The sequence below is a fragment of the Desmodus rotundus genome, chromosome 13, assembly GCF_022682495.2.
Source record: "Desmodus rotundus isolate HL8 chromosome 13, HLdesRot8A.1, whole genome shotgun sequence".
Taxonomy (NCBI): Eukaryota; Metazoa; Chordata; class Mammalia; order Chiroptera; family Phyllostomidae; genus Desmodus; species Desmodus rotundus.
Genome location: NC_071399.1, coordinates 92,511,782 through 92,537,336, shown reverse-complemented (window position 1 = coordinate 92,537,336; position 25,555 = coordinate 92,511,782). Strand labels below are relative to the sequence as shown.

At 45.8% G+C, this 25,555-nt stretch overlaps 1 protein-coding gene across 3 annotated transcripts in view; it reads right to left on the bottom strand.

Annotated features, from left to right (window-relative positions):
• Positions 1-25,555, bottom strand: part of NBEA (neurobeachin) — a 470,020-nt gene that overhangs the window by 261,599 nt on the left and 182,866 nt on the right. For all 3 annotated transcript variants that reach the window (XM_053916392.1, XM_053916393.1, XM_053916394.1), the window contains one exon: positions 20,206-20,267. In XM_053916392.1, coding sequence (XP_053772367.1) covers positions 20,206-20,267 — 62 coding nt within the window. The remainder of the gene's footprint in view (positions 1-20,205; positions 20,268-25,555) is intronic.

The window sequence follows — 25,555 nt, the reverse complement described above, 5'->3', positions numbered from 1 at the left end:
ATATATCCTACATTTACTGCAAACCAGTGTCCCCGCCCCGCGCCCATTTATCAGGCACACCTGACATTTTCTGTGATGTTATCTTAAAGAACTGATCCTTATGAACGAAGAACCACGTCGCTCTGAAGAACAGATTCTTACAATTTCTTCAACATGATTTCCTCTTTGTACATCCAGGCTCCTTATCAGTATAAACTTTTAATATGAGTAGGATTTTTAAAAAGTTACTTCACAATGTATATAATCAAATACTACATACGCATCCCACATTATACTGTATCTAAAAGATCAGAGAGTAGAATGCTTTAAAAACTCCGTTCAGATGAAAGAAAAAGCGTCTGTAAGGTGCCTTCGGCCCGTGCGCCGCTTATCTGCAGTCTTTACGGAGCAGCAGCAGAAGTGAGCGGCTCCAGGGGCGGTGGGCCTTGCCGGACGAGAGCCGATGAGACGGAGGACTGCACGACGTCCTCCGGGAAACCTGCGTTTCAGAAGAGTGGTCTGTCCTTCCTGAGCAAGGGAAACGGAAGGAAATTGTTGTACAGGCCCTTCCAGGAGGGAGACAAGAGGGACCGACACTCGAATTTGAACACGGAAATGAAAACCAAGAGATGTTACAAAGAGGAGCCACCGGGACTGAACGAGAAGGTGGAAGAGTGAGTCAAACACGGTTACGAAGTTTTCACCACAGATGACCCAGACAATGGGGACAGTCCCACGGAAATCCTGAAGGGTGCGTGTTTGCAGAGAACCCTAAGGTAGTCTTCAGTTCATATTTGTTAGATTTAGAGTGATGAAGGCAAATCAAAAAGGAATACGGGATTTGAAATTATTTAGACAGAAACACTGACTAAAGCACCGCATTAGGCAAGTCTCCAAAGAAGAAAAAACAGAAAGAAGATGGCAGACCTAGGCTGACTCTTGGGAGCCATTCACGGTTTTAAGAAGAGGAAAATAAGCAGTTGAAAGGGACAAGAAAAAGATCCCCCAGAATTTAACGAGAGGCAAAACCCTGCACGTGCTCTGCACCAGGGTTTGTATTACCTGCTCCCTCAACGCCTGCCATTTCAGAGCTATTTTCCCCAGGTCTGCTGCTTGAAAAGGGGCTCACCTAAGTGCAGGACAGGCGAGTCCTCGTGCCCAGGGGCCCCTCCCAGACCTCGCGGTGCTGGTGGGCTGGTCCCGTCCTCACTTCGGCCGCTCGGGTGTGCAGGTACTTCTTAAATGCAGCATGAGACGCTGGGGTCACGTGTCTCTCTATGGCTCTACGTGGCAGATCTCCCCACAAGCCCGAGAGGTCAGGGAGGAGGGGAACACAGGACAGGTCCTGGGGTTGGGCGGGTGACAGTCTGATTGGACGGGGTCGGTGACCGAAGGTAACTGAGGAACAGAGGGCAGGGGCTACCACAGACTCTCAGGAAAGTCGGCGGTGGGAGCTAGGAAAAAAATGGATACGGGTCTGAGAGAAAGGGAGTTTCGTAGTTTCCACGATGAAGACAAAACTGCGGTTTCAAATCCTACATCCCCTTTTAATGTCCCCTTTAAGCACCTGCTGAAACACGCATCAGCAGTGACTCCTTGGGCAAGCTACATGCAACTCCCCGCCTGTTACTATTACGGCTGCGGGGCCGTGCGACAGGCGATGAAACCTCTCAAAATGTCTCTGTTGAGGATGCTCCCAACTGAACAGAGTCCCCTCCTCCGGGGGAGGCAGAGACTAGCCGGGCCCGTTCCTGCGAAGCCGTGATGGGGCGCTGCTCACCGGAAACCAGAAAGCCGCCCTCCCTCCCAGGTGTTTTTGGCTCTCCCCCAAACCCTCACTCCGCGTCCGAAAGGCTCTGTCTGCCTTGCTCTTCCACTACCTCTGATTGTCCTGATCTCCTGTCCTCAGTCCTCAGACAGGAGAAAATCTCAAAGCCGTACCCGATAGAAGGTTTTAACCAACGTAAGCTCAACGCCGATGCCCCAGGGTTGGAGCTCCATGCTGACTTGCCCACTGCTGTCTGCCTCCCCCCCCCCCCACGCTGTGTCTGCAACCTCGGTTCCCCGTCCCGTTTCCGGTGGGCGTCACACGACTGTGTCTTTGGAGGAGGAGCTGAGTTTTCCTCGTCCGCGTAACCACGTGAAAAATCGGATGATACACTTTTCACAGAGACTATACCATAGCATGAAGGCAAGACTTTAATTCTATAAGTTTAGTGATGTTGGATGAAAAACACAGAAAAAACCCTTGTGTATAAATTTAATAAACATATACACCCTGGGTCATTTTTAGGTGCTATCAGGTATCCGCTTGCCAAACACGAGCATTTTCTCCCTGCCACGGAAGCCTGGAGTTTCGCCTGAACGTGAGAGGGCTGGGTGTGCAAGGCCAGTCCTGCTGGCCTCGACCCAAGAGACAGCCCGCGGGTTCCACCTGATGTTAGATAGAGTGCGACTCAGGTTTTGAAGGTGTTCAAAGTTTCTCATCAACTGTAGTAGCCAATCTGTACAGCCCCCATTCATCAAGGCCATCTCTGTAAACCACATTAACTGCTATTAACCATTGGCGAGAGCACAAAGAAGTTCCCAGGAGCATCTCCTTAAGAAAGAGGGTAAATCTTTCGTGTCTGTCTGTGGTAGGAGACACAAAGGCCTCAGGCAGGCGATGAACCAATGCCCCGAGTGCACACTCACCCCCGATGTCTACGGGAGAAGACGACAAGTAATTTCCTTCGAGATCACAGCAATGTGAGAAAAAAATCAGGAACCTAGGGGCACGGGTTACAGCGTGTCCCCGCCCCTCAGTGCCTCCCGACCAGCCACCGTCTCCCAGGGGACACTTCAGCGGAGGGGTGGCTGCAGTGACCACGTAAGCCACACAAGTAGCAATAAAAGTAGAAATTTTACACACGAGTTTTCATCAGCTGTTTTCTGGGATTCGGCTTGACATTTATTGTAGTCTTTCAGTGTTTTGGTGACCTTTAAACAAATGAACCTGGCGTGGCAATGAGGAAAACATAAGCTTGTTTCTTTCAGTTAATTAGGAAAATATTAAATGAGGAAGAGAAAAGGGGAGGACGGAAGAGTCCTCACAAGTGCATGTCGTCCCTCAGAAAGTGTCAGGATTGGAGGTGCTGTACATCGTGTTTAAAGACCCCCGAAGGGCAGCTGTGCAAGCAGCAGGAATGACCACTTCGGGGCATTTAGGTGAAAAGTCCAGTCTCCACATCCTTGGTGCAGTACGGCACACAGAACTGGGCAGTAACCAGAAATGCTAAGTGTGAGGGAAAGTGGAACGGGAGGGCAAAGTGCCCTCTGGGAGAAGAGAATGGTAATGGATGCACCTTTAGCCTCCATCCTGTGGGAAAAGGCAAGGCTGTAATGGGAGCTGATGCGGGCAGAGCAGTAAACCTCGAAGCATGCAAACAAAATGATTTCAAAACCGTGGAAATGGGAAATGGGGTCAAGTTAGACCATGATTCCCCTGCACTTAGAATTTTGTATTTTTACCACCCCGAGGCCATCCCTCAGAAACGTGGATGCTCTCACTGAGGCACCGTCTCCTCGCTGGGCTGCAACCTCCTGCGTGAAAGGCAGGGCCCCGCGCTCCTCGGCTGTGCAGACCGCCGGCCGCCAGGGCTCGGCTTGCTGTGTGTCCTCGCACACCGTTATTTTCGCTGCTGAGTGACTGCATCCTCCCGAAGGTACGGAATCACTCGGACCTGGGCCTCTGCACTGTGCCTGAGCAAAAGAACCAACAGGGGCGCGCGTACAAAGTGCCTACCCAGCAGAACAACGTCTGAGAACACGGCCCAGGAGTCGGCGTGGTTTTGCAGCCTCCCAGTGGCTGCACCGCAAAGCGCGGGAGACCGTGGGCGCGGCCAGACTGCGCAGCACACCCCTCCGCAGGCCGGCTGTGCCGCCCGGCTCCCACCGCTGTCCGCCTGGGCTGGGTCTCTCCTCCTCCGCACTGCTCGACTGTCTACCTTCCTTTGCAAAGAGTGCACCGTGGGAGCAGTTGCTTCATAACGCACGCCGTAACTGCCAGAGGATCCACGACTCCAAAATGAGGCCATTCTTCAGATCCGCTGAAACTCTGACATCGTATTTCGTTCTCCTACACGCATTTTTGTAAGACTGGAAGTGTTACCTTATAAACAGGGTAAAAATGTGACTAATGGATTAGGTCAGGCCATGATTGTATTCTTCTACACGGATGCACATTCGGTTTTGTATTTCAGTAGGTTTCTTTTTTTAATCCTCACCTGAGAACATGCTTACTAATTTTAGAGAGAGAGGGAGGGAGAGAGGGAGAAAAAGCCGGAGAAACATGGATCAGTTGCCTCTTGTTCGCACCCTGACTGGGACCGCACCCGCGACGCGGGCATGTGCCCTGCCTGGGGATGGAGCCCAGGACCTTTCCGAGCGACACTGGCCGGCGCACAGGTATTTCTTAAATGCACATCACTGGGTAACTGACTCAGGGAGTTGCAACTGATTCAGGGAAACCCCGAAAGGGGAGAATGTGCAACTCCGCGACAACCAAAGCGCGCAGTGAGGAGGCAGCTGGGACACCTGTCCGCGACAACCAAAGCGCGCAGTGAGGAGGCAGCTGGGACACCTGTCCGCTGCCGTCCCTCAGGCGTACAGTGCCGGGAGCGGGGACGAATCGGACAGGGCGATTCCTGTCCCGTCGCACTGACAGGTCTCTCGCACGCAGGCTCAGAGAACACAGGACAGTGAAAATGCATGCGTGAGAACACACACAAGGAGAAGATAATGAAGATAATTTATTGTCGTTTCAACCAAGATAATCTTTTGGCAATGACAGGAAAAAAAGTACTTTAAAATCTCATCTACGAACCACTCCAGAAGGGCTCCTGCCACTTCAGCGCGTGCGCACGCGCGCGCGCACACACACACACACACACACACACACACTCGCTCCACCACGGAAGGAGACGAACGGCTGCAAGAAACCACGCAAGGCACAGGGACGTCGCGTTTTTAACTTCACGGGAAACACACGAGGCTGCCTTTACACGCCCGCGGAGAACTGCTGCGGCTTTAGACAGTTTTGTCACAATTTTTAACTCTTCTACATGGATGCATAGAGTTTCCTAAAGATGAAGGACTTTTTTTGAGAACTGGGTATCGAGTTAAGGATCCTTTGAAACAAAACGCTTTGAAGACAAATAGGTTCCAGAAGGGTGACAGTGAAAGCCCTATGTTCTCCTCACCGTCGCTCTGTGGTAGTTAGATGACCTAGTAGGAGTCTCGGACCAGGACACAGTTCGTGTTACCCCACCGGTGTTTTCTCCTGGGCAGCTCCGCACGTATTCTTACTCCCCCTTGCTTTGTATAAAATTAAAAGAGCAAGTTTATGTCCTTAGAGACTCAGTCCATCTCAGAATCTTTCAAAATATGGAAAGTATTTCAAGGTAAAAATATGAGGTTAAGTTGAAATCTTAGGATTTCTGGAACACTCCAGAAGTGATTTTTTACTTGCTATATCCTTCACGTTCACTTATCACTAACGGTCATTAAAAGTAACACGTTCTGCAGAAATTTTCATAAGGAATGCTCATAACTGGCATGCTTATAAATTCTGTGCAGTAAGTTATAAAAGTTAGTAAACACAAGAGTTGAAGCAAGAACACATTACGGAGAGGGAAAAATAGAGATGTGTAGTATTTTCAATGTGTGCAAAAATAAACTAAGATGAACATATGCAAATATCTAAAGTATCTTCTTCTCACATTCATGGTCTATTTTTCAGAACACGTCACTACAGGAAAAAGTGAGGGTAAGAAATGACTCATCAATGAGCAGTGCAAAAAGATTACGGGTACAAAGGGCCGCCACGGAAAAACCGTTAGGAGACACGGAAACATGTCTAGTTGGTCACCAAAAGAAAAGCTGTGAGTCATATAAAGTTAAATATAAAGAGGATTCCCAGGAACTTAGTAGATTACTAAATTATGGACATAAATTTAAAACAAGTCATCACAAATATTCTTATGAATACATGTGGATACACATATACATGTGTTTGTATTTATAATGAAAAATAATCTAGGTTACTTTATACAGAGCATTTTCTGTATCTAAGAATAATACAAAATATAAGGATGTTCACATGCTAAGCTGAGTTGCTGAGGGTGCACTTCTTTGTTGAGGGAAAACTGCGACTAGAAATGATCAGAAAAAAATATCAGGAAATGCCAACTTTTATTAAATAAATAGAAGAAATGTTTCAGATTTTAAGATCTATTTGGATAAAAAAACAACAGAAGTTAGAATACGGTTTTTTAAATAAACTTTCGAGATTTACACCTTTTGAAATTTAAAAAATTAAAAAATAAGTATGGAACATTTAGAAAGTGTATTTGTCATATTCAAACATGCGGTTTAAGATTTAATAATGATGTGATTTTGAGTATCTTCAGTTCTTCAAGTTAAAGTTTGATAAAAGAAGAGCTTTTAAAACTGTTTAACGAATCGAAACCCTGGGGCAGTCTGTAGACTGCGAAATAGCGCTGGCTGCCTTCCCCAGACTCCAGGACTTATCAAGGCTCGCACGCGCTCACAGAACACACTCCTTTCGGGCTCAGTGCGTCTGTGCGGTGGCCACCGTGCCGCTCTGTTCACGCTGCGCTGTGCTGTCAGCATCCCCCTTTCGGCGGGGTGTCTGGATGCCATGTTTCTGCAGAACGCAGGGCAGGTAATCCGTGGAGTGATACTCAAACATCGTAACTTAAAAAACGACATCGTAAAATATAACTCTGAAAAAAAATCATTCCATTAGCATCTAGAGTTCTAGCCTTATTCAACTATGGCCTGAAAGTGCTTGGTATATTGAGGTTACTCTTCTCAAAAAATGGACATAAATAACCTCAAGATACAATAGACATCTAACACTTCTCAAGACATACATTCCAAGACCTTTGTACATACTCCTATTCTGTGACTACCACCCAGGTTTAAACTACATCACACAACAAAAACCATTATAAAACCACAAGAGGTGTCATTTCACACCTGTCAGAATGCTGTCATCAGTGAATCGACACACAACAGTTCTGGAGGACGGGGAGAAAAGGGAGCCCTCGTGCACAGCTGGTGGGGCTGTAAAATGATGCAGCCAGCCGGTGTGGAAAACAGTAAGAAGGTTCCTCAAAAAATTAAAACTACAACTACCTTATGACCCAGAAATTCCACTTCTGGGTGTTTATCTGAAGAAAACAAAACACCAATTTAAAATGACGAGCTGTACCTAGGGTCACTGCAGCATCCTTTATCATAGCCAAGACACGGAAGCAACTCACGTGCAGATGAGGGGACAGACAAGGGGTGATACACACACACACCACAGAGTATTCGTCATGAAGAACAGGATCCGACCATTTGCCACAACACGGGTGAACCTAAAAGGTGTTATGCTCAGTGACAGAAGCCAGAGAAAGACAAATATCATATGATTCCACTTATATGTGGAATCTGAAGGATAAAAAAACCAAACCAGACGGAAACAGACTCACAGATACGGAGACTAAAGTGATGGCGGCCAGATGGGAAGGGTAAGGGGCTTTGTGAAAAAGGTGAAGGGATTAGGAAGTACAAGTGGTAGTTACAAGAGAATACAGTTACGGGAACAGTTAATAATATCGTAGTAACTATTCACGGTGCGCTGGGTGGGTACTAGACTTACCATGAAGGTCAATTCACAAATTATATAAATGTCTTGCTCTACACCTGAAACTAATACAATTTTGTATGTCAACTATAATTGGAAAGTAAGTTAATTTTTAAAAACGGGTGGTATAGGAAGTGAGGAAAGGAGATGAGGGAGTAAGTGTTTACTTGTCATTCCATCTTTTTCTGTAAATTTCGAGGGTTTTTCTTTGGACATTGATCATGTATTTTTTGTTTAAGTCAAACAAAAAAAGGTAAGTTTTAAAAATTAAAATTTAAGCATATTAATATTTATGAGGGCTCATTTAAAGATCCAGAGAATTAGAATTTAGTATAAAAGAAACAGGTTACACAATTATATATAAGTGTGCTCTCAACTCTTTTAAAAATCATATGTAAACATGCAGAGGAAAAACTACTAGTGGGAAACACACGAAATGGTAATGATAATTACCTCTAGGTATAATGTTATAACCTATTTTTGTTTCCTTGTATTTTTTATTTTTCAGATTTTCCAAGATTAGTATTATATTTCATCAGGAAAAAAGGAATGATCAATTGGGAACTTAGTAGGCAAACTGTTATGTGTCCCATAGACCAGGACTCATGAGTGGAAAAACTGCGAGAGACACAGTGTCTTCCCTCAGATGATTCTGTGTGTGCAGGGCCAGACGGGTACTAGGCCTTTCGGGGCAATATATGTATAAGGCATGTACTTGTGCAATCACTGACATTCACCTGGAACTAACAGATTACAGTATGTCAACTATAGCTGAAAAAACAATTTGAGAAGAACAGGAGCGGCTCCACGCTGTGTGGAGCTGCCGGGGCTCTGCTCCCCGCCGGGCTTTCCCCCACACCCAACTGCAGCACACGACCCCGGTCGTGCCTCGGCAGGATAACAAATCGCTCTGCACCACTGATCTGTGCTACTACGCAAGAACAGAAGGAGCCTCCGGTAGGAAATCTTGAATGCTGAGACCCTGCTGTGCTTCACGGGCACGAGGCAGAATTGTGGTTACAGTGAACGTTCCATGTTTATTCAAGAAAAGTCCTGCAGCAGTGGGTGTGTAAGCTGGTGTGACAGTGCTGGTTTTGTAGGGAAACGTAGGTATCGACCTGTTTAACCCAGTGCAAGACTCTCGGACACACAGCTGACCTTCACTTGGAGACCTACCACATTCTGGGCATCTGGAACGGATGGTCTGGCTTTGGGCTGCACTAACATTGGAACTTTAAAAGCAGATTTTTATCCACAGAGGGAAGAGCTGTACTGAGCAACACAGCATCTGCAAACACTCGCAACGTGGCTGCTGGGAAGTGACACTCGTCCTCCATGCAAAACAGGCACCTGACGTGACAGAAGTACTACAGAAACGGGGGTGCAAAATACCTCGTTAATAAGCTTTTGTAATGATTACATGTCGACATTACATTTAGGCTAAGTACAATACAATACTAAAAACTAATAATCTCACCTTTCTAACCTTTGTAAATGTGGTTACTAGAAAATTTTAAATATTGTGTGGGTCACATATTTTTAGTGGACAGCACTGCTCAAGAGTATGAGTCGGAAGCAGCAACTTGGAGACCAGCGCTGCCCTACCAGCGGTTTCTGCTGACACTGCTAACAGAAGAGGTAACTCTGCATTTCTGCGTAGGAATAGAGTTCGAAAGGATACACACTCAGTGAAGTCACAGGCACTGAAAACATGAAGTAAACAGAATTTTCATTTAACCTTACAATACTAAAAATTATTCTACTTCTAATACGCAGGCACTGCTTTTACATTGGAAGTCACCTTGGGTGTCTGTGCGCAACCGATTTTCAGCGAGGGCCCCGAGATGGTGCGGTGGGAAAGGACGGGCTCTCCGACAGCGGCGCGGGCAGCGCTGGGTGTGCACGGGCAAAGGACAAAGTTGCATCCCTGCCCCACACGTGACATTGGCTCCAGTGGACCGAAGACCTAAACTTCGGAACTGAAACTACGAAACTATCAGACAAAACACAGGGGAACTCTCTCCGTGAACTTCCATTTGCCGTGAGCTGTTTCATAGGACACCAAAGCCCAGGCAACAAGAACAACAAAAATGGATCGACTGGGCATTACTAAAGTTAGAAACTTTGTGCACCGAAGAGCACTGTGAAGAGAATGAACATAACCCAGCTAATGGGAGACAATCTCTTCCTATCATACACTTGATAAGGGTTTAATACCCAGAATAAATAAATGTGTTCACTGCACAATAAAAACACCCAACTTGAGGTGGGGAACAGCTGGACAGACAGCTCTCCAAAGAGGACACACAAATGACCCACACGTTGACCAACAGGTAAAAAAGGAGGTGTGTCATTAGTCATCAGGGAAATGCAAATGAAAACCGCAGGACATCCCTTCACACCACAGGGATGACTGACTTGAAAACCAACAGCAAATGAAAACAAAAAACAGCTGTGTTGGACATGATGCGGCATCACTGGAAAACCTGTCTTTTCCTTGTGCGAACAGACTTTGTGGACAACCCTTCGGCAAGTTCTTGAAAAGTTAAAACATAGAATTAGCACTTCACTCAGCAATTCAACTCCTAAGAATAAGCCTGAAAGAACTGAAAATGGAGACTCAAGTACATTCTCGTGGGCCAACGTGCACAGCAGCACTACTCACAACAGTCACAAGGTGGGAACAACTCGAGTGCCATCGAAAGAGTAATGGATACGCAAAGCATATACTCTCCAAGGAATGGACCATCATTCCACCCTAAAAGGGAATGAGGCTGTGATACATGTTATATGAATTAACCTTGAAAACATTATGTTAAGAAACGCAAACCAGACATGAAAGCCCGATACTGCGGGATTCCACTTCTATCGAACGCTGTGAATGGGCACACCACGCGGAAATCGCGGGTTGGAGAGAGACACCAGCGTCTGGGGAGAGACACGTGGGGAATGGGATTACCACTGCTCAGTGGGGGCGGAGTTTTTGTTTGGGGGTGTCGAAATGTTTTGGAAATAAATAATCACAATGACAACACAACAGTAGTGCCACTTAACTGTACACTTAAAAACGGTTAAAATGGCAGACTTCATGGCATGTACATTTTACCACAACGGAAAAACTTACTCTTATCCAGGGCTGTGTTTACCTCTCACTCCTGAATTCACTCAGTAGTAAGCAAGCACCAAACAGCTACACTACGGCAGAACAGAAGGTGTCACTGCCAACAGAGAAACAACACAAACTTTGCCGTGGCGTGAACGTGCGGCATAGCTACAAATGCGTCGTGCAGAAAGGGACTGTGGGAAACTGGAGGGCTGTGCCACCCTTAAGGAGCCCTTCCTTTTGGATAGTTTTAAATAAGCCGCCTGTAGTTTAAAATGCTCTCGATAAACGCTAAATACATACGAGCAGCAGCCCTGGCCCTGTGGCTCTGTTGGTTGGAGCACCATCCTGTGCACCGAAAGGTTCCAGGTTCAATCCCTGGTCAGGGCTGAAGTGGAGCCTGACTGATGTCTCTCCCCCCACCCCCCCAACTTGCTTAAGTCAATACACGTCAATACACGTCCCCGGGCGAGGACAGAAATATGGTGATGGGACAGTACAATACTCTTCTCCACTGGCTGAATGGAATGCTCTCAGGTGAGTGGAAATACTGTAAAATCAGGTCCTTCGGGTCCTTATCACCTATGAGGACATTCAGTTAAAACACTAAAATCAGGTCCTTCGGGTCCTTATCACCTATGAGGACATTCAGTTAAAACACGTGCACGGGAACATCCGTTTCCTATCTAGATACATGCGCCCAAACGCTAAGGAGGCAGCTGGAATGAAAGTAACACGCCAGCAACGCCTCACGGAAGACGAGAGTCTGGAGTAAGTGGGAGGAAGACGAGTGATGATAATTCCCTATTTTCTCAGGGGAGGCGAATGCATTGGTGTAAGGAGTGAAACCACACCGATCTCTAGACACGCACACAAGTGAGCGCACGTGCAGGCGGCGGAGGCTGAAGCTGCCAGAGGTCTAGCTGACAGTGTCCTGCCGACAGCCACTCCCTGCTGCGGACCGGGGCGCCCACTCAGATAACGCGTGTTGCTGGAGGGAGCTGGGGAGGGTGCGTGAGACTCGGGTCCTGCTTTTACAACCGCCTGTGAACCTGTAATTATTCACACGGCAATGACCAAGACCGCTGAACTACTATGAGCAAATGTGCAAAGGAAAGAAGGGCGCTGAAAATCACTTACAGCATGACAGCTATACAAATAAGGCATGTTGAAACAGACATAGGACATAGAGAAAAAATGCACCCAACCCAGGAGAATGTATACTGGCAGGAGCACTGTAAAACACGTAAGCATTGTTTTCACTATTTGTCGTTTATTACTGGCTTTTTTGAGAGAAAGACATGGATTTGCTGTTCCACTTCTCCGTCTCCCTTGGTTGATTCTTGGGTTGAGTGTGTGCCCTGACCGAGCAGCTACCTGCCTGTCGCCGCCGGTTTTCAGAGCGGTTGTGAAGTGCCTGAAGAACAGATATGATACAAACATGGGGAAATGAAATAAAACTGAGGGGAACACCTGAAAGGACAGGGAAGCAGGGCGGGGAGGAGGCCTGTCAGGGATCGGGGACCTGTGGACTTTTGACTGGACGGTACTGCTCCTCTGCCCCAGAAATGCCGGCGCCCTTAGTGTGACCTACGAGTGGCCAAGCTCACTGATTCCTTCTTGTCCCAATTTCAGCAGAACTAAGAGAATTCAGACATGAGGCTAGGATCGTCATTTCTCATTTTTATATTTAACCCTTTTCACACCTGTAAGTTCAGAACTTTTGTCCATCCCTGATTTTCCTTCTCTGTTTATACTTTGGGTTGAATGTGAAGCATTTAATATACAAATATGAAAGGTTAGATCATGTCCGAGTACCACGTGCATTATAGGGAGCTCAGGGAAAACAATTTTATTACATAAAAGCAATTGACTCAAAACTTACACCTCCTAACTTGTCCTGCTGAAATAAATCAACGGTAACACACCTCATGTAAATGATCAGAAGTATTTTGAGTCATTCGCTCTTTGCATCTTTGATTAAATTTCAGAGGGCAGATGACTGAGAGCTGAGTCCACCCTTCTGTTGCATTGGTTCCGTAGGCATTCTCCCCAAGATACGATAGAGGTTTTCTGCTTATTTAACATTTACAACCTTTCCCCTGCAATGTCTACATTTCTACTACGTAATTTTCTCCATATCTAGTAATTTAAAATCTTTATTATGACCCAGGTTGACAATATTTATGCATCATCACATTCCCAGTCTCCTGCTTAAGTTTTTTAAAGTGTACTGATTATGCTTCCACAGTTGTCCCAATTTCCCCTTGTCCCACTCACCTGGTACCGCCCTTCCCTCCAGCAATCCCCCCTCCAGTTCAGGTCCCTGGGCCGTGCATATCCGTTCTTTGGCTTCTCCACTTCCCATACTGTTCTTACCCTCCCCCCGTCTATTTTATACCTGCCAATTATGGGTCTTAATCCCTGTACCTTTTCCCCTATTCTCCCTCTTCCCCCTCCCAGCTGATAATCCCCCAAATAACCTCTATTTTTGCGATTCTGTTCTGTTCTAGTTGTTTGCTTAGTTTTTTACATTCAGTTGTTGATAGCTGTGTTTGTTATCATTTTAATGTTCATAGTTTTGATCTTCTTGTTCTTAAGTAAGTCCCTTTAACATTTCATGTAATGATGGCTTGGTGATGACGAACTCCTTTAGCTTTACCTTGTCTGGGAAGCACTTTATCCGCCCTTCCATTCTAAATGACAGCTTTGCTGGACAGAGTAATCTTGGTTGCAGGTCCTTGCTTTTCATCACGTTGAATACTTCTTGCCAGTCCCTTTTTGCCTGCAAAGTTTCTCTTGAGAAATCATCTGACAGTCTTATGGGAACTACTTTGTAGGTAACTGTCTCCTTTTCTCTTGCTGCTTGTAAGATTCTTTATCTTTAACCTTTGGCATTTTAATTATGATATGTCTTGGTGTGGTTCTCTTTGGGTCCAACTTGATTGAGACTGTGCTTCCTGTACTTGAATGTCTATTTCTTTTGCCAAATCAGGGAAGTTTTCTTTCATTATTTTTTCAAATAAGTTTTCAATTTTTTGCTCTTCCTCTTTTCTTCTAGCATCCCTATGATTTGTATGTTGACACTTTTGAAGATGCCCCAGTGTCTTCTTATTCACTCATTTAAAAAAAAATTCTTCTTTCTTCTGTGTTCTGGTTGACTGCTTGTTTCTTCATTATGTTATGAATCACTCACTTGAACCCCAGCTTCCTTCCCTTTGCTGTTGGTTCCCTGTGGATTTTTATTTCACTTAGTGTAGACTTCACTTCTTCCCTTATGCTGTGGCCGTACTCAGTGAGTTCTCTGAGCATCCTGATCACCAGTGTTTGGGACTCTGCATCCGATAGGTTGGTTACCTCTGTTTCATATAGTCCTTTTTCTCGGGTACTGTTCTGTTGTTTCATTTGGGCCATATTTGTCTCCTTAATTTGGCCCTTCTCTGTGCTGGTTTCTGTGTTAGATACAGCTGTTTTGACTCCCTGTCTCAGCGCACCTGTTAAGTTGTATGGGGCGGAGCCTTAGGTATTCACCAGGGTGGAGCAACCTGCTTCACTGCTTTGTGGCTCTGTATGGGGGAGAGGTTGGAGAGGGGACAATGCTGCTGCCTGGCTGCTGGAGGCCCACTTGGCACTCACCCCGTTTCCAGTCACTTCATGCTTTCCCCACATGTAACTGGTGCCCCTCTAGCTGTTGCCCTGGTGGTGGTTCCCAGAGTGGGTGGGTTTGTGTACATTCTAGGACTGTGCAGGCCCTTTAAACGGAATTTCCTGAGAGACCGGCAATTTCTTCTGCCACCCCAACCCCACTCGTTTTTACAGCCAGATGTTATGAAGCTTTACTTCCTGGCATTGGAACACTGGGCTGTGCCGTCTGGCCTGGGGTTGGGATCCGGCTCCCCAGGTATCTTTCCTGATTTTTACCCACCACCCGTGAGTGTGGGACCGCCATCACCACCTCGCCGCCGCTGCATCACATCCTCTGGCCCAGCTCCCCTTCTCCACTGCTCCTGCTCATCTGGATGAATTCGGCTTCTTTAAATCCTTGGTCGTCACACTCCCATACAGTGTGATTTTCTGGCAGTTCTTGTTTTTTGTTTTGAGGTTGGCTGTAATTCTTTCATGGTTGTGCAAGGAGGTGAAGTGTGTCTACCGACGCCTCTATCTTGACCAGAAGTCTCCTGCTCAACTTTATTTATACTTAAGACATATTAAACACTTAGTGGCAAGAAAGATGATATAATCATAGCAACTCTAAAATTTTTTAATGCCCAATTTGCCCCTCTGACCTTGAGAGATACACAGTTGCCTCTCGCAAGCCCCCATCTGGGGACCTGGTCTGCAACCCAGGCAGGTTCCCTGACTGGGAATCGAACCAGTGACTCTTTGGTTTGCAGGCCGGCACTCAATCCACTGAGCCACACCAGCCAGGGCTGCCCCTTTGACTTTGATATGATGTTATGCCACAGATGAGAGTTAGTGTCAGGTATCGTCCAGAGAAAAAGGCAGGGATATTCAGGAATGAAACAGTAGCTCTATACTTTCTAAAAATGAGATGCATGCCTGTAAAGGCAAAACCCCACAGAATACCCAATACTATTCACAGGCCAGAAATTTGTCATCCACTTCAGCTCTGTCCTACTAATACACTGCAATACTTCACGTTAAAAAATGCCCCGAGGAAAGAGTTGCTTCATGCAGTGCCAGGGAAGGGTCCCTCCCAATGTGGTCGAACAAGCCCCAGTGAACAGAGTGTGGCGCTTCCTCTCTGATGTGCCCCACGTGAGGCTGCACCCGGACAGTCCACTTCTGTCCAGGCCACGCTCAGACTGCTGGCGAGACCTGGATGCCCTCCCTTGCTGATGCTCATAGAAGGGCTATGATGGGCTTTCAGGGGTCTCTCTCTAGTCTGTCTCAATGAACCCTTCCACAAAATCTTACGCTGGGCTCACAGGATCAACGATCGGAACCCTACATAGGTAGCATTTCGCGATATTCCGTTTAAAATATCATGCCACAACTTTTATTCTTTACTGATTTCAAATTAAGCTACATAATGGGTGATTGTTTAGATCAACACTAGACTCCTTAAGAAATAGAAGAATGCATCAATAAATCTTAGGTAACCACCATAATGTTTAAAAAATTCACAAATTAATTAAATCACTAAATGTGATGTAACTTCATCCTGATAAACAGCATTTCTCTCCCAAGATGTTTTTAAAAAATATCTAGTCCATCCCCAGTTTTCCTACATTCATAACCTCATTATACACCCTAAACCCTTTTAATAACGAGCCCTTCGGAGTGAACATTCTTCAGTGGGCCTCCACGGTCCTCTTATCTGTGTCTGTGCCTGTACCTTAGATCGATCACAACTCACCAAAAGGTAGACTTTGTGCTTACACATCTGACTCAACTGCACCATACTGAGGAGAAATGAAAAGTTTAAACATTAAAAGGCCCAATGATTTGAAAAAGGAAGATTGTGCCTCAGTTGTGGTTCTTTTGTAAGGGCTCGGCTATGGCCTCAATCTCATTGGTGAAGTCACCAAAATTCCTTTTTTATTTAAGTTTATGAACAATTTAGAAAAGAAGAAAGGCAAACGAAACCACAGTATAATTCATGTTAGTAACTTCATACACGGACCCGAAGGAGCTTGCAAGGCTGACTTCTACTTTATGTCCCTTATACACGTTTGGGGCTTTAATGAGAATAAAAGTGATTTATTAAGCCTATATTTGTTTAATCAGTGCTTCAAGTCAGCAAGTACTTAAATACTGAGGGACATTATTTCTTACATAAAAGTTTCTCAATTTATAAAACGTTTTCTATTGACAGATAAGGCACAGAAGAATGCTGGTGACATCTGCTAAGCTTTACTTATGAAAACTTAAAGAAACCCTACGGGATAACATCACTCCATTTTTCCTGGAGGACTTCTGACGGAGACTTCCTAAAGAGAGTCTGGAAATAATTAGAAACTATTATAGTACCTAAAAAAGTTTACTTGAAAACCAAATCTGCTATTCATCAAAGAACCCAACACACGCAGACTAAAGCAGTGGTCACAGAAGGTGCACGCACAGAAGAGGGGAAAGCACCTAACCACGTCTGACTGCAAAAACTCACAGCCGGTTTAGAGAAGACAGCGTCGGACCTGCGTCAGACTGAAGGGCTCTGCAGGAAACGCTGTACTTCAGTCATGAAACACGGATTTTGTCAAAATAATATGGTATTTTTTTACTTTATTTTATTTCTAAATGACAAAACCATTTTTCAAAAAAAATGCTAAGTGCAACTTTAATACAAACTGAAAGAGAAGAAGAGTCAATCTTTACTATTTCCTTTTGTGCCATAAACTGCACATGGAAAAGCAAAATACCCAAAATATTAAAAATGTTTTGCGTATTTGTGGAAAAATAAACGCAATGTAACGTTAATGTTAATAGCTTCTTAAAATGTAAAATATGTTTTCTACAGAGACGAAAAATTCCACAGGGGTGGGAGACTGCACGGCACGTCCCTTGGAGTTTGAAAGGCTGTCCACATGAACTGAATTATCCTTGACAAGTACCTTCAGACACTCGTAATGTGATCTCATGTAAATTTAGACCATATTTTGCACACAAACCACTGGCAATAGTATGTTTAATCAGGAGCTCAGACAAGAAAGAAAATCTAATATCCTTAATAATTATAGTAGTCAATGTAAAATTTCCCAAATAAAAGGCATAAAAAATAAAAGCATTTAATGGGTTGTCGCAAATGAAAGACAAACAAATGCTGCAAGAAATGTTGCATTTTCTTTGCTTTTCATCCCTCAGCTAGCTATTCTGTAAAAACAAAATTTTATCCTTTGGTGGTTTATCTAAATTTGGAAGTAAGTAAAGCACATTTTAAGGAAATAAACTGGAATATTCCATTTGCCCTGAAAACTTACTTTAACCAAAAATTAAGTCACATCGTGGATAAAAACTCAATTGTCTTTCCCACTGTGAAAAATTACATACGTCATATATATTGCATCAAGATAGTTATTCATTCTAATTTTCAACTTTTATTAGCAGCAATAACTGATCGTCATAACAACATGGAAGTGACAATACTACAAAAAAAAGCTGACTGTAAAATAACACAGAAAGATGACCGCTATTGGGGGTGGCTGGGGGTAGAGGGTCTGAGCGAAAAAGAAAGATGGACCGGACAACATGGAGGTGACTGCTGGGGGGAGAGGGTATAAGGGGACTAAATGGTAATGGGAAAAAATGTAATAAAGATTATATATTTTAAAAAAGACAGTTTGGAACTCGGCAGCTTAGAAGATTCCTTTGGGGTCCTCCCTGCACCGCACAGCCAGGCTGCAGAGTGCGCCGGTTCTGCGGGGCCCCGCGGCAACTGCGCAGGTCCGGGGGGACCACGCTCTGCGGCCTGGGCGCGGCGGGCAAGAGCCCCGCCTCCCGGTGCAGCACCGGCTCACTTCTGTTCATCAGAAGTCGGCAGCCGCCGCTGCGGATGCCGGCTAATGGGTGAAACACGATATAAATCATGTCGGATTTGAGTGGTGCAGAACAAGGGTAGATTATTTTTAGAAACTTCTGAGAGGTCCATTTTTGTGTGACCTTAAAACCCAGGTCTTATTCTTCCACGGAACAATCAATGTCCTACAAAGATGGTTTTGTGAGCCAATTTGAAAGCAGAGTATAAACTCCCCCCACCTCAATTGTAATAAGCGAGATTACTCATTGGCTTCTTTAAAAATATTTTGTGAAAAGCGACATTTCAGTTTAACAGAAAATAACACAACTGGAGCACTGTTTGTAACATATATTTTAAGTATCTTTATGAGGTATATTTAATCAATGAACCACTTGAAATATTTAAAAACACTCTGAATTATTTAAAAATTGCAACTTAAAAATCAAACGGGGAGCCACGTTTGTAATTGCTTTGCTGAAACCCTGGGAGTAAGTGCACCGCCCAGAGAGCTTGAATTTCTCCCTCTTCCTCCCGATCAATATCCGAGGCAAAGTTTCCTCTCCAGGGCCCTTAATGGCAGGGATTCCTGGAGCCGCTGATGAGTAATGTTGAACCTGTGCTTAGAGGGTGAGGCCATCAAAGACACCCGACCCCAGCGCTGCACTCCCCGTCAGTCCTCTCAACGGCAGCCAAGCCCAGGGCTAAGGAATGGGAGATTCACGCTACTTCTTTTTCATAAAAGGACTTTTTAAAAATGTGCATCGCTGAGATCCTAAAAGATCCAGCCAGAGCTCTCGGATGTCTCTCGAACTCAGGGCTCTGGAATTAGGTAACCCCTTTCCAATGCCTTGAAGGTGAACTTGTGCTGGGATGCTGGCTCCTTTAACGTCTTACTAATATTCCTCCGGGCTGGACAGGGAAAATGGACTTGGGATTTCCCTACGAACACAGTCTTGAAGAAATTGAACCTGAAGACTGGAAAACAATAGGTAAGTTTGGGTTGTTTTGTTTTTGCTGATGTTTTACAGGATCTGCTGAAGCCATATTGTTTTTTATTTGGGAGTGAGCCATTAGGCAGAACCCAGGCCAGTGACTGGAAACAGTTTCAATGCATTTTTCTTTCTGCTGAGGAAACTAGGAATAAATGTAATAATTACTTACTACAAAACATAAATGAGATCTTTTTCCATTCTCATATTACAAAGCATCTCTCCTTAAAATCAGAATCATTAGGAGACATGAAAGAGCTGGTGAGAAGAAAGGCCATTAGTCCTCATTTCCTTTATCGGGAAAGTGTGTGTGTGTGTGTGTGTGTGTGTGTGTGTGTGTGTGTGTCTGTACATATTTAGTTTCCTTTAATTGCTAAGGAATAAAATCCAAAAATTACAATTCCATTTTTAATTCTGATTACTGAAGAAAAATAGGATAAGTAGATTTTAAAATTTATACTGAAAAATATAAATTTTATTAAAAAAAGTAGAAAGGCATCATATCAAACACCACTCACTAATGAGCTATATTTCACACTTTAGCTATTGTATGAAAAAAAAACCCTTAGTTTTCATGATCTCTAGTCTAATGGAGAAGGAGAAATAATGTAATTAACCACAAACATTAAAATGGTAAGTCCTACTGTACCATCTTTTAAGAGGTATGAGATGAAAAAGGGTGTCAGAAGATCCGTGACAAGTCTTGCACATGTGTGTGTCAGAGGGAAAAGGACGAAGGACAGCAGAAGGCGAGGGAGGTGGGGAAGAGTGAGCAAGCCCCGAGAGCAGCAGAAGGGAGAGGGGGACTAGGTGCTTACAGGGCGAGGTCACACACAGAGAAGCGCGTCTCCATCAATGGGGTGGCAGGTGGAAGTCTAAACTGCCTGAACGTACATACATGCCCAAACATCCTACTGTGCCTTCTCCTGCTGTTTGCTGTGGTCATGAGCGCGACCCGTACCTGCGAGCACAGCAGCATGACGAGCTCCACCACGGAGGTGCTGGACTTCATGCAGACCAGGCCTGCGGCGGAGAGAGAGAGGGACACCGTGAGATGCCAGGGTGCGGGCACCGCTCCGCAGTCGCTCCAGCCTATGAACACTTAGTTTAGACAGAACTGCTAAAATATCACAAACGGACACATGCATGAACATATTTTTATAGCAGTAATTAAAAAACAGACATCAAGATGTGAAAATTACTAAAACTTGACTTCCTGCTTGGGTTATTTACTTGGTCAAGGCATTTCTTATGTTTACACAAGGTGGGAGAGATCATTGTCAAAATCGAGGAGGTAGTTCTATTCGCTGTCATTAAAATGACATGTGTTATGTGATTCCCTCCTAAAGTGCAGAACAACAATCACTGAAGATTTACCTAAATTTTCTTCCAAAAGACAAAATTAAAATAGGTAATTCCCAATAGGTTGTCAGTTGTTAAATACTTTTAGCTGTATTAAAAACAGAACTTCACATAATCTATTGAGCAATGCTCATGAAATCTTCCAGTGTTCTGCTTCCAAAGTCTCTGAACAGACAGCCGGAAAAAAAGAATTAAATGGAACAATGTTTACGTGATATTGGCTACTATTCGCGGGTCACTCACACCAGGCTGCGCACTATGCGCGGGCGTCCTAGAGTAGAATCTCATTTCATTTTCATTGGTGCTCTGTGACATACTATTCTCCCCCATTCTACAGGCGAGAAAATATCACCCCGACAAACAGTTTAAACAGTAACTGATCAAGACCCTTTCCAGTTAGAAGGGGAATGGCTTTACAGCATCTGTGACAGGGACCAGGGCCTAGAGGAAGATTAACCAGGACGTAAGCACGGTCTCTGGAGGATGTTAACCGTGCTGCTTGCTAACTCAAAGTGCACTCTGAACAGCCTGTTGCTGTTTATAAAGTTAACTTAGTGGGCTTGGCTTTTCTTTGCACATGAGGGCACACGACGCCTGTCAAGAGCTCTGTGTGGTAAGGAGTGCCACCGCCTTCTTCGGGCTGCTGCAGTGGACAGTCCAGCTGCCTCTGGTCACGAGCAGGTGTGCGCGAGGCAGGTGGGGGGTAGACGCCCCTTTGTGCAGCCCGGCTTAACGGCCCTTCCCTCACTGCACAGACAGGCAGAACAAGCTGTGAAAAGGTTCGAGGAGCCCTCTTATCCCATCCCATCGTGGGGCAGACAGTTAACTAATGAAATCAGAGGCAGACGTGAAAGCTCATTTGAGAGACCGCTGCTGTAATTGATCAGCAAGTCTCACGCTCAGGAGCTAGACTCAGAAGACAAATGGGAGGCGTGTCACCGGTTGGCTGCTCAACTCGTTGAGATTCTGACACAGAGAAACTAAGTACAAGGCCACAGGACGGTGCATAGCAAAAGAATCACAATTAAAATATATAACCCGTATCGTGTAGATTTTCCACTGTAAGGCTATATACAGGATGGTTAGACTATAAGGCCAAATAAAGAGACTATACAAAGAATCACCACACGTTCTGTGTGTTAGAGTTCTTTAAACACATAACTTAAAGTAAAAATTAGAAAAAACACACAATTACATTCATTTCTCACACACTAAGATTTTAAACGACCCTATGAACAAGAACATTCATGATTTGTACAAATACTCTCCTTCTGTTGTAAGACAAAGATAAACAAGTGTGCCGTCCACACTTGTGCAAAGACCACGACAGCAATGAGGAGGAAAACTGCGGTCCGCATCAGCGCTCTCGGCCCCTTGAAAAGGCCGCGGTGACTCTCAGCCCCCAGGCCTCCACACCTTCACTGACACGCTGGTCGCTGAGTTTGAAACAGCATGACGTAACGGAATCTCCACAGAAGAAAAGCTAACCTTGACCATGAGAACAGAGCAGAGGCAATTCTGGAAGACTTAGCACCCTTCAAAAATTATATAATCACTCTGGTTAAAACTACTTCTATCTAAGTGTTGACCAAAGTTTTATTAAAACAAACAGGTAAATTCCCACTTTTTTAAGAGACGCTGAAAATACAGCATTGTCCATGAATACTTTCTAAATAAAAGAGCACCCACATTTACAAGTTTAAGATGTAACTAGAAAACTGGTTTTGTACAACTTTAATCAGAAGCTCAGGATGGCCAAAGGTGCCTAATGCTGCTGTCCGTAGCTGAGCCTGCGTGTGGGCGAGGCAGGCATCTGACAGTGTGTCTCAGTCAGGCTGAGTTTCTCTTTTTTGGCTCTGGCAACAATTTCATAATCAAATCCACTCATCAGGTATTTCCTCACGTGCAAAGTCTAGTGTCTGCACTCGGGAGTTTATAATAAGGTATAAGATACTGTCTACGCCTTCCCAAGTATTCTGTATATTAAGTCAATCTAAGATCACCTAACATACACATACAGCCTGTTGTTCACAGTCACTTTTATATCCACCGTCGCACTCGATTCTTAACCCTGAATTAGTTATTACTAACTCTTGGGACAGATGAAAGTGAAGAGGTTCAGTTACAAGTGCCTTGTGTCTCACCCAGTATGTGGTGCAATGGGACCTGAACTCAAGACCTTGAACTTGAAAGCTCACTTCAGGTTTGCGGCAGAGCTACTTAAATAATTCGACATCAGTAGCAGACAATCATGTGACTGAGGAGGGTTGTAGTGCTTAATTTCGACCGGGATGACTGTGACAGTTTCCTGGGAGAAAGGGATGTACGTTTGTTGGAAGTGGGAGTGAGGGCCCCACCGCGAGCAACAAGTACAGAGGGAGCAGGGAACAAAAACGCATTTGAAAGACCTTTATTGCTTGGGGGGGGGGGTGGACGGCTAGAATATAGGGGGTGCCTGAACGTGGGGCCGGGGTCTGGGGTAAACTTGAAAGGTAGATATAGACTGAAAGGAACATAACAGTAAGTGCTTTTGAAAGTTAAAGAGGAAGAATTCAGAGCAAGTTATAAAATGGGGAAGAGGATGCTCAGGCTCAGCTATGACATTACTATTCCAGGACGAATGTCCTGCCCTGCCCATCAAGACGTGTACCCCAAAGGACCCATATTCACCAGCAAGTACACATTCGCTGCAGTGACTCTCCTGCCGAGAAATATAACTTAATACACGCAGCACCACGGTCAGCAGTACAACAGGAGCCCGTGCGGTGCAGGCAGTCCGCCTGAGAGAGGCAGGCCGGTGTGATGGGAGGCACCGGGCACGCACTGTGAGGGGGCCCGCCAGTGGGAGCTTCTGACACAGTACCGCCAACCGCTGTGTTGAGAGGTGCGGACGGTGGACCGAGAGGCTAACACACAGCTCAGGGAGGGCCAATCGGGCAGACAAACGTTAGGTGGTCCGGGTCCAGATGGGCAGAGCTGAGGGATCTGTCACCCCAAATACAGGCAGTTCTTTGGGGTTCACACTTGCCAGGGGTAAGAAGTCACTTTCATTTTCAGAACTACACTCCCTCGCCATGAAAAAGTGAAACAGAGCAAAACCACCGGCAGAGTGCGTGTGAAGTGTGGCCTTGTAACACAGCTGTTTCGGCAAGACAAAGGGTACGGGAAGGGACAGTGGCGCTCTTTCCATACAGAGCCACCAGGCTCTCCCAATCCACCTGTGGGCTGACCTGGCGGCCTATGGAACTAGACCATCAGGTTACAAGAGCCCCCAAGGTGGGTGGCAGTGTGGAGAAACCCCGGCTCCAGCAGGACAGTCCTCCGGGTTTTAAGCAGCATTACAACAGCAGCAAGGAGTCATCTTCGCAGCTGGACCTGGCCTTTAGAGAGACGCCGGGGTTCCCTAAAGCTAGGGCCCCCCCTTCGAGAGCAGGCCTCGGGCCTCCAGGACGGGGCACTGCTCTGAGGGGATCCCCAGTAACTACCATTTAAGTGAGCAAATCTAGAAGCCATCACTCACCAAGTGACATGGTGGTTGGTAGACCAAAAAAAAGATTTTGAGGAAAAATGAGAGTTTTTCTTTTAAAACAAGAGCTCAAGTCATTCAAAACGCATTTCTGAGCATGTCTATTGTGCTGGATACCTGATACTAAATTTTTATCCTTTCTGCAGACCGAGAAGTGGGACAGGTTATGTCCACTCCCAGGAGGCGCCCAGAGCGCGCAGGAAGAGGGAAGGGCCTTTCCACAGCAAGGACAGGGGATGTGACCTTGGACTGGGAGGAAGCAGAGGGGGTATGGACAGACAACGGAGGAAGGGAAGGTCCCGAGGGGAAGGAGAAATGTCAGGGCTGCAGAGGAACAGCTGGTGAAGCGGAGTGGGGACGCTCGGCTGGAGAACACGGACGGGACAGGGAGGGGGCGGGGGCGGTGAGGACAGAGAGGGCCAGGACGCCCAGGGGCCTGTTTTCTCACGGGCAGCAGGCGACTGCCTGACAGAGGACCTCAAGCAGGGGCAGAGGGCAGCCAGTGCACCCTGGGAAGGTCGCTTCCGGGCAGCGGTATAGGAAGAAACCGGTCACTGCCCAGTCACGTCAAGATAACAAAGGCCTGAGTGAGAGGCGGCAGCAGATTTGAGACCCATGTGCCCCGAGCGAGTGAAATATTTTAGCAGCACAGGAGGCACGGGTGCCACGTGTGGAGGGCGGTTCCTCTACCTGAGATACGGAAACAGAGGCAGCGGCAGGCTGGCGGAGAGCCGTGCTGGGCTTGCATCTGGACAAAATGAGAAGCAGACAGGCACGGGTCTGAGTTCTGTGTGAGTGCTGTTTTCCAGGAGCGGATGCTGTGAGCCCCTGACACCCGGACAGAAACAGGCCGCCCGGCACCGCGGTGTGGAGGAGGTGTGGCTGCACGGCTCTGCGGGAGGCCCACTCGCAGACTGCCAGGCTACTCTTACCACTGCAGGCTTAAGATCCAGTTTTCCTATTTTTCCTCCTCATTAAATGTACTAGTTTGTTTTCCATCAAATAGAAAGGGCTACTCTGATAATTTGAATTTTAAAAACCAAGTCTTCCCTGGACCATTTAGTTTTTAAATAAACTCCCAATGATTTAAAATTGTTTAACATTCCCCAGATTAGCACAGACCAATAGCACTGAAATCGCTGGAACAGCTTCATTTGGGGGATGCATGACGAAGGAGAACTCTGGGCTGGGAGGGGTCCTGTGAGCTCCCCGAGCTCAGTCTCAGTGAAGGGCAGCTGGCCGTGGGCTTGAAGTCCTCTGGTCTCTGTGGTGTGGTTCTCACACTGTGATGCATTCTAAGGCGCTGTGCAAAGCCACAGTGTGCGTCTTGTACGACCTCTGCTTGCACACCTCCGTCAGCATACCAGTGATTTCTTACGTGTGTTTTTAGCACTCTTTTATCTGAGACATGCAATTAATTCTT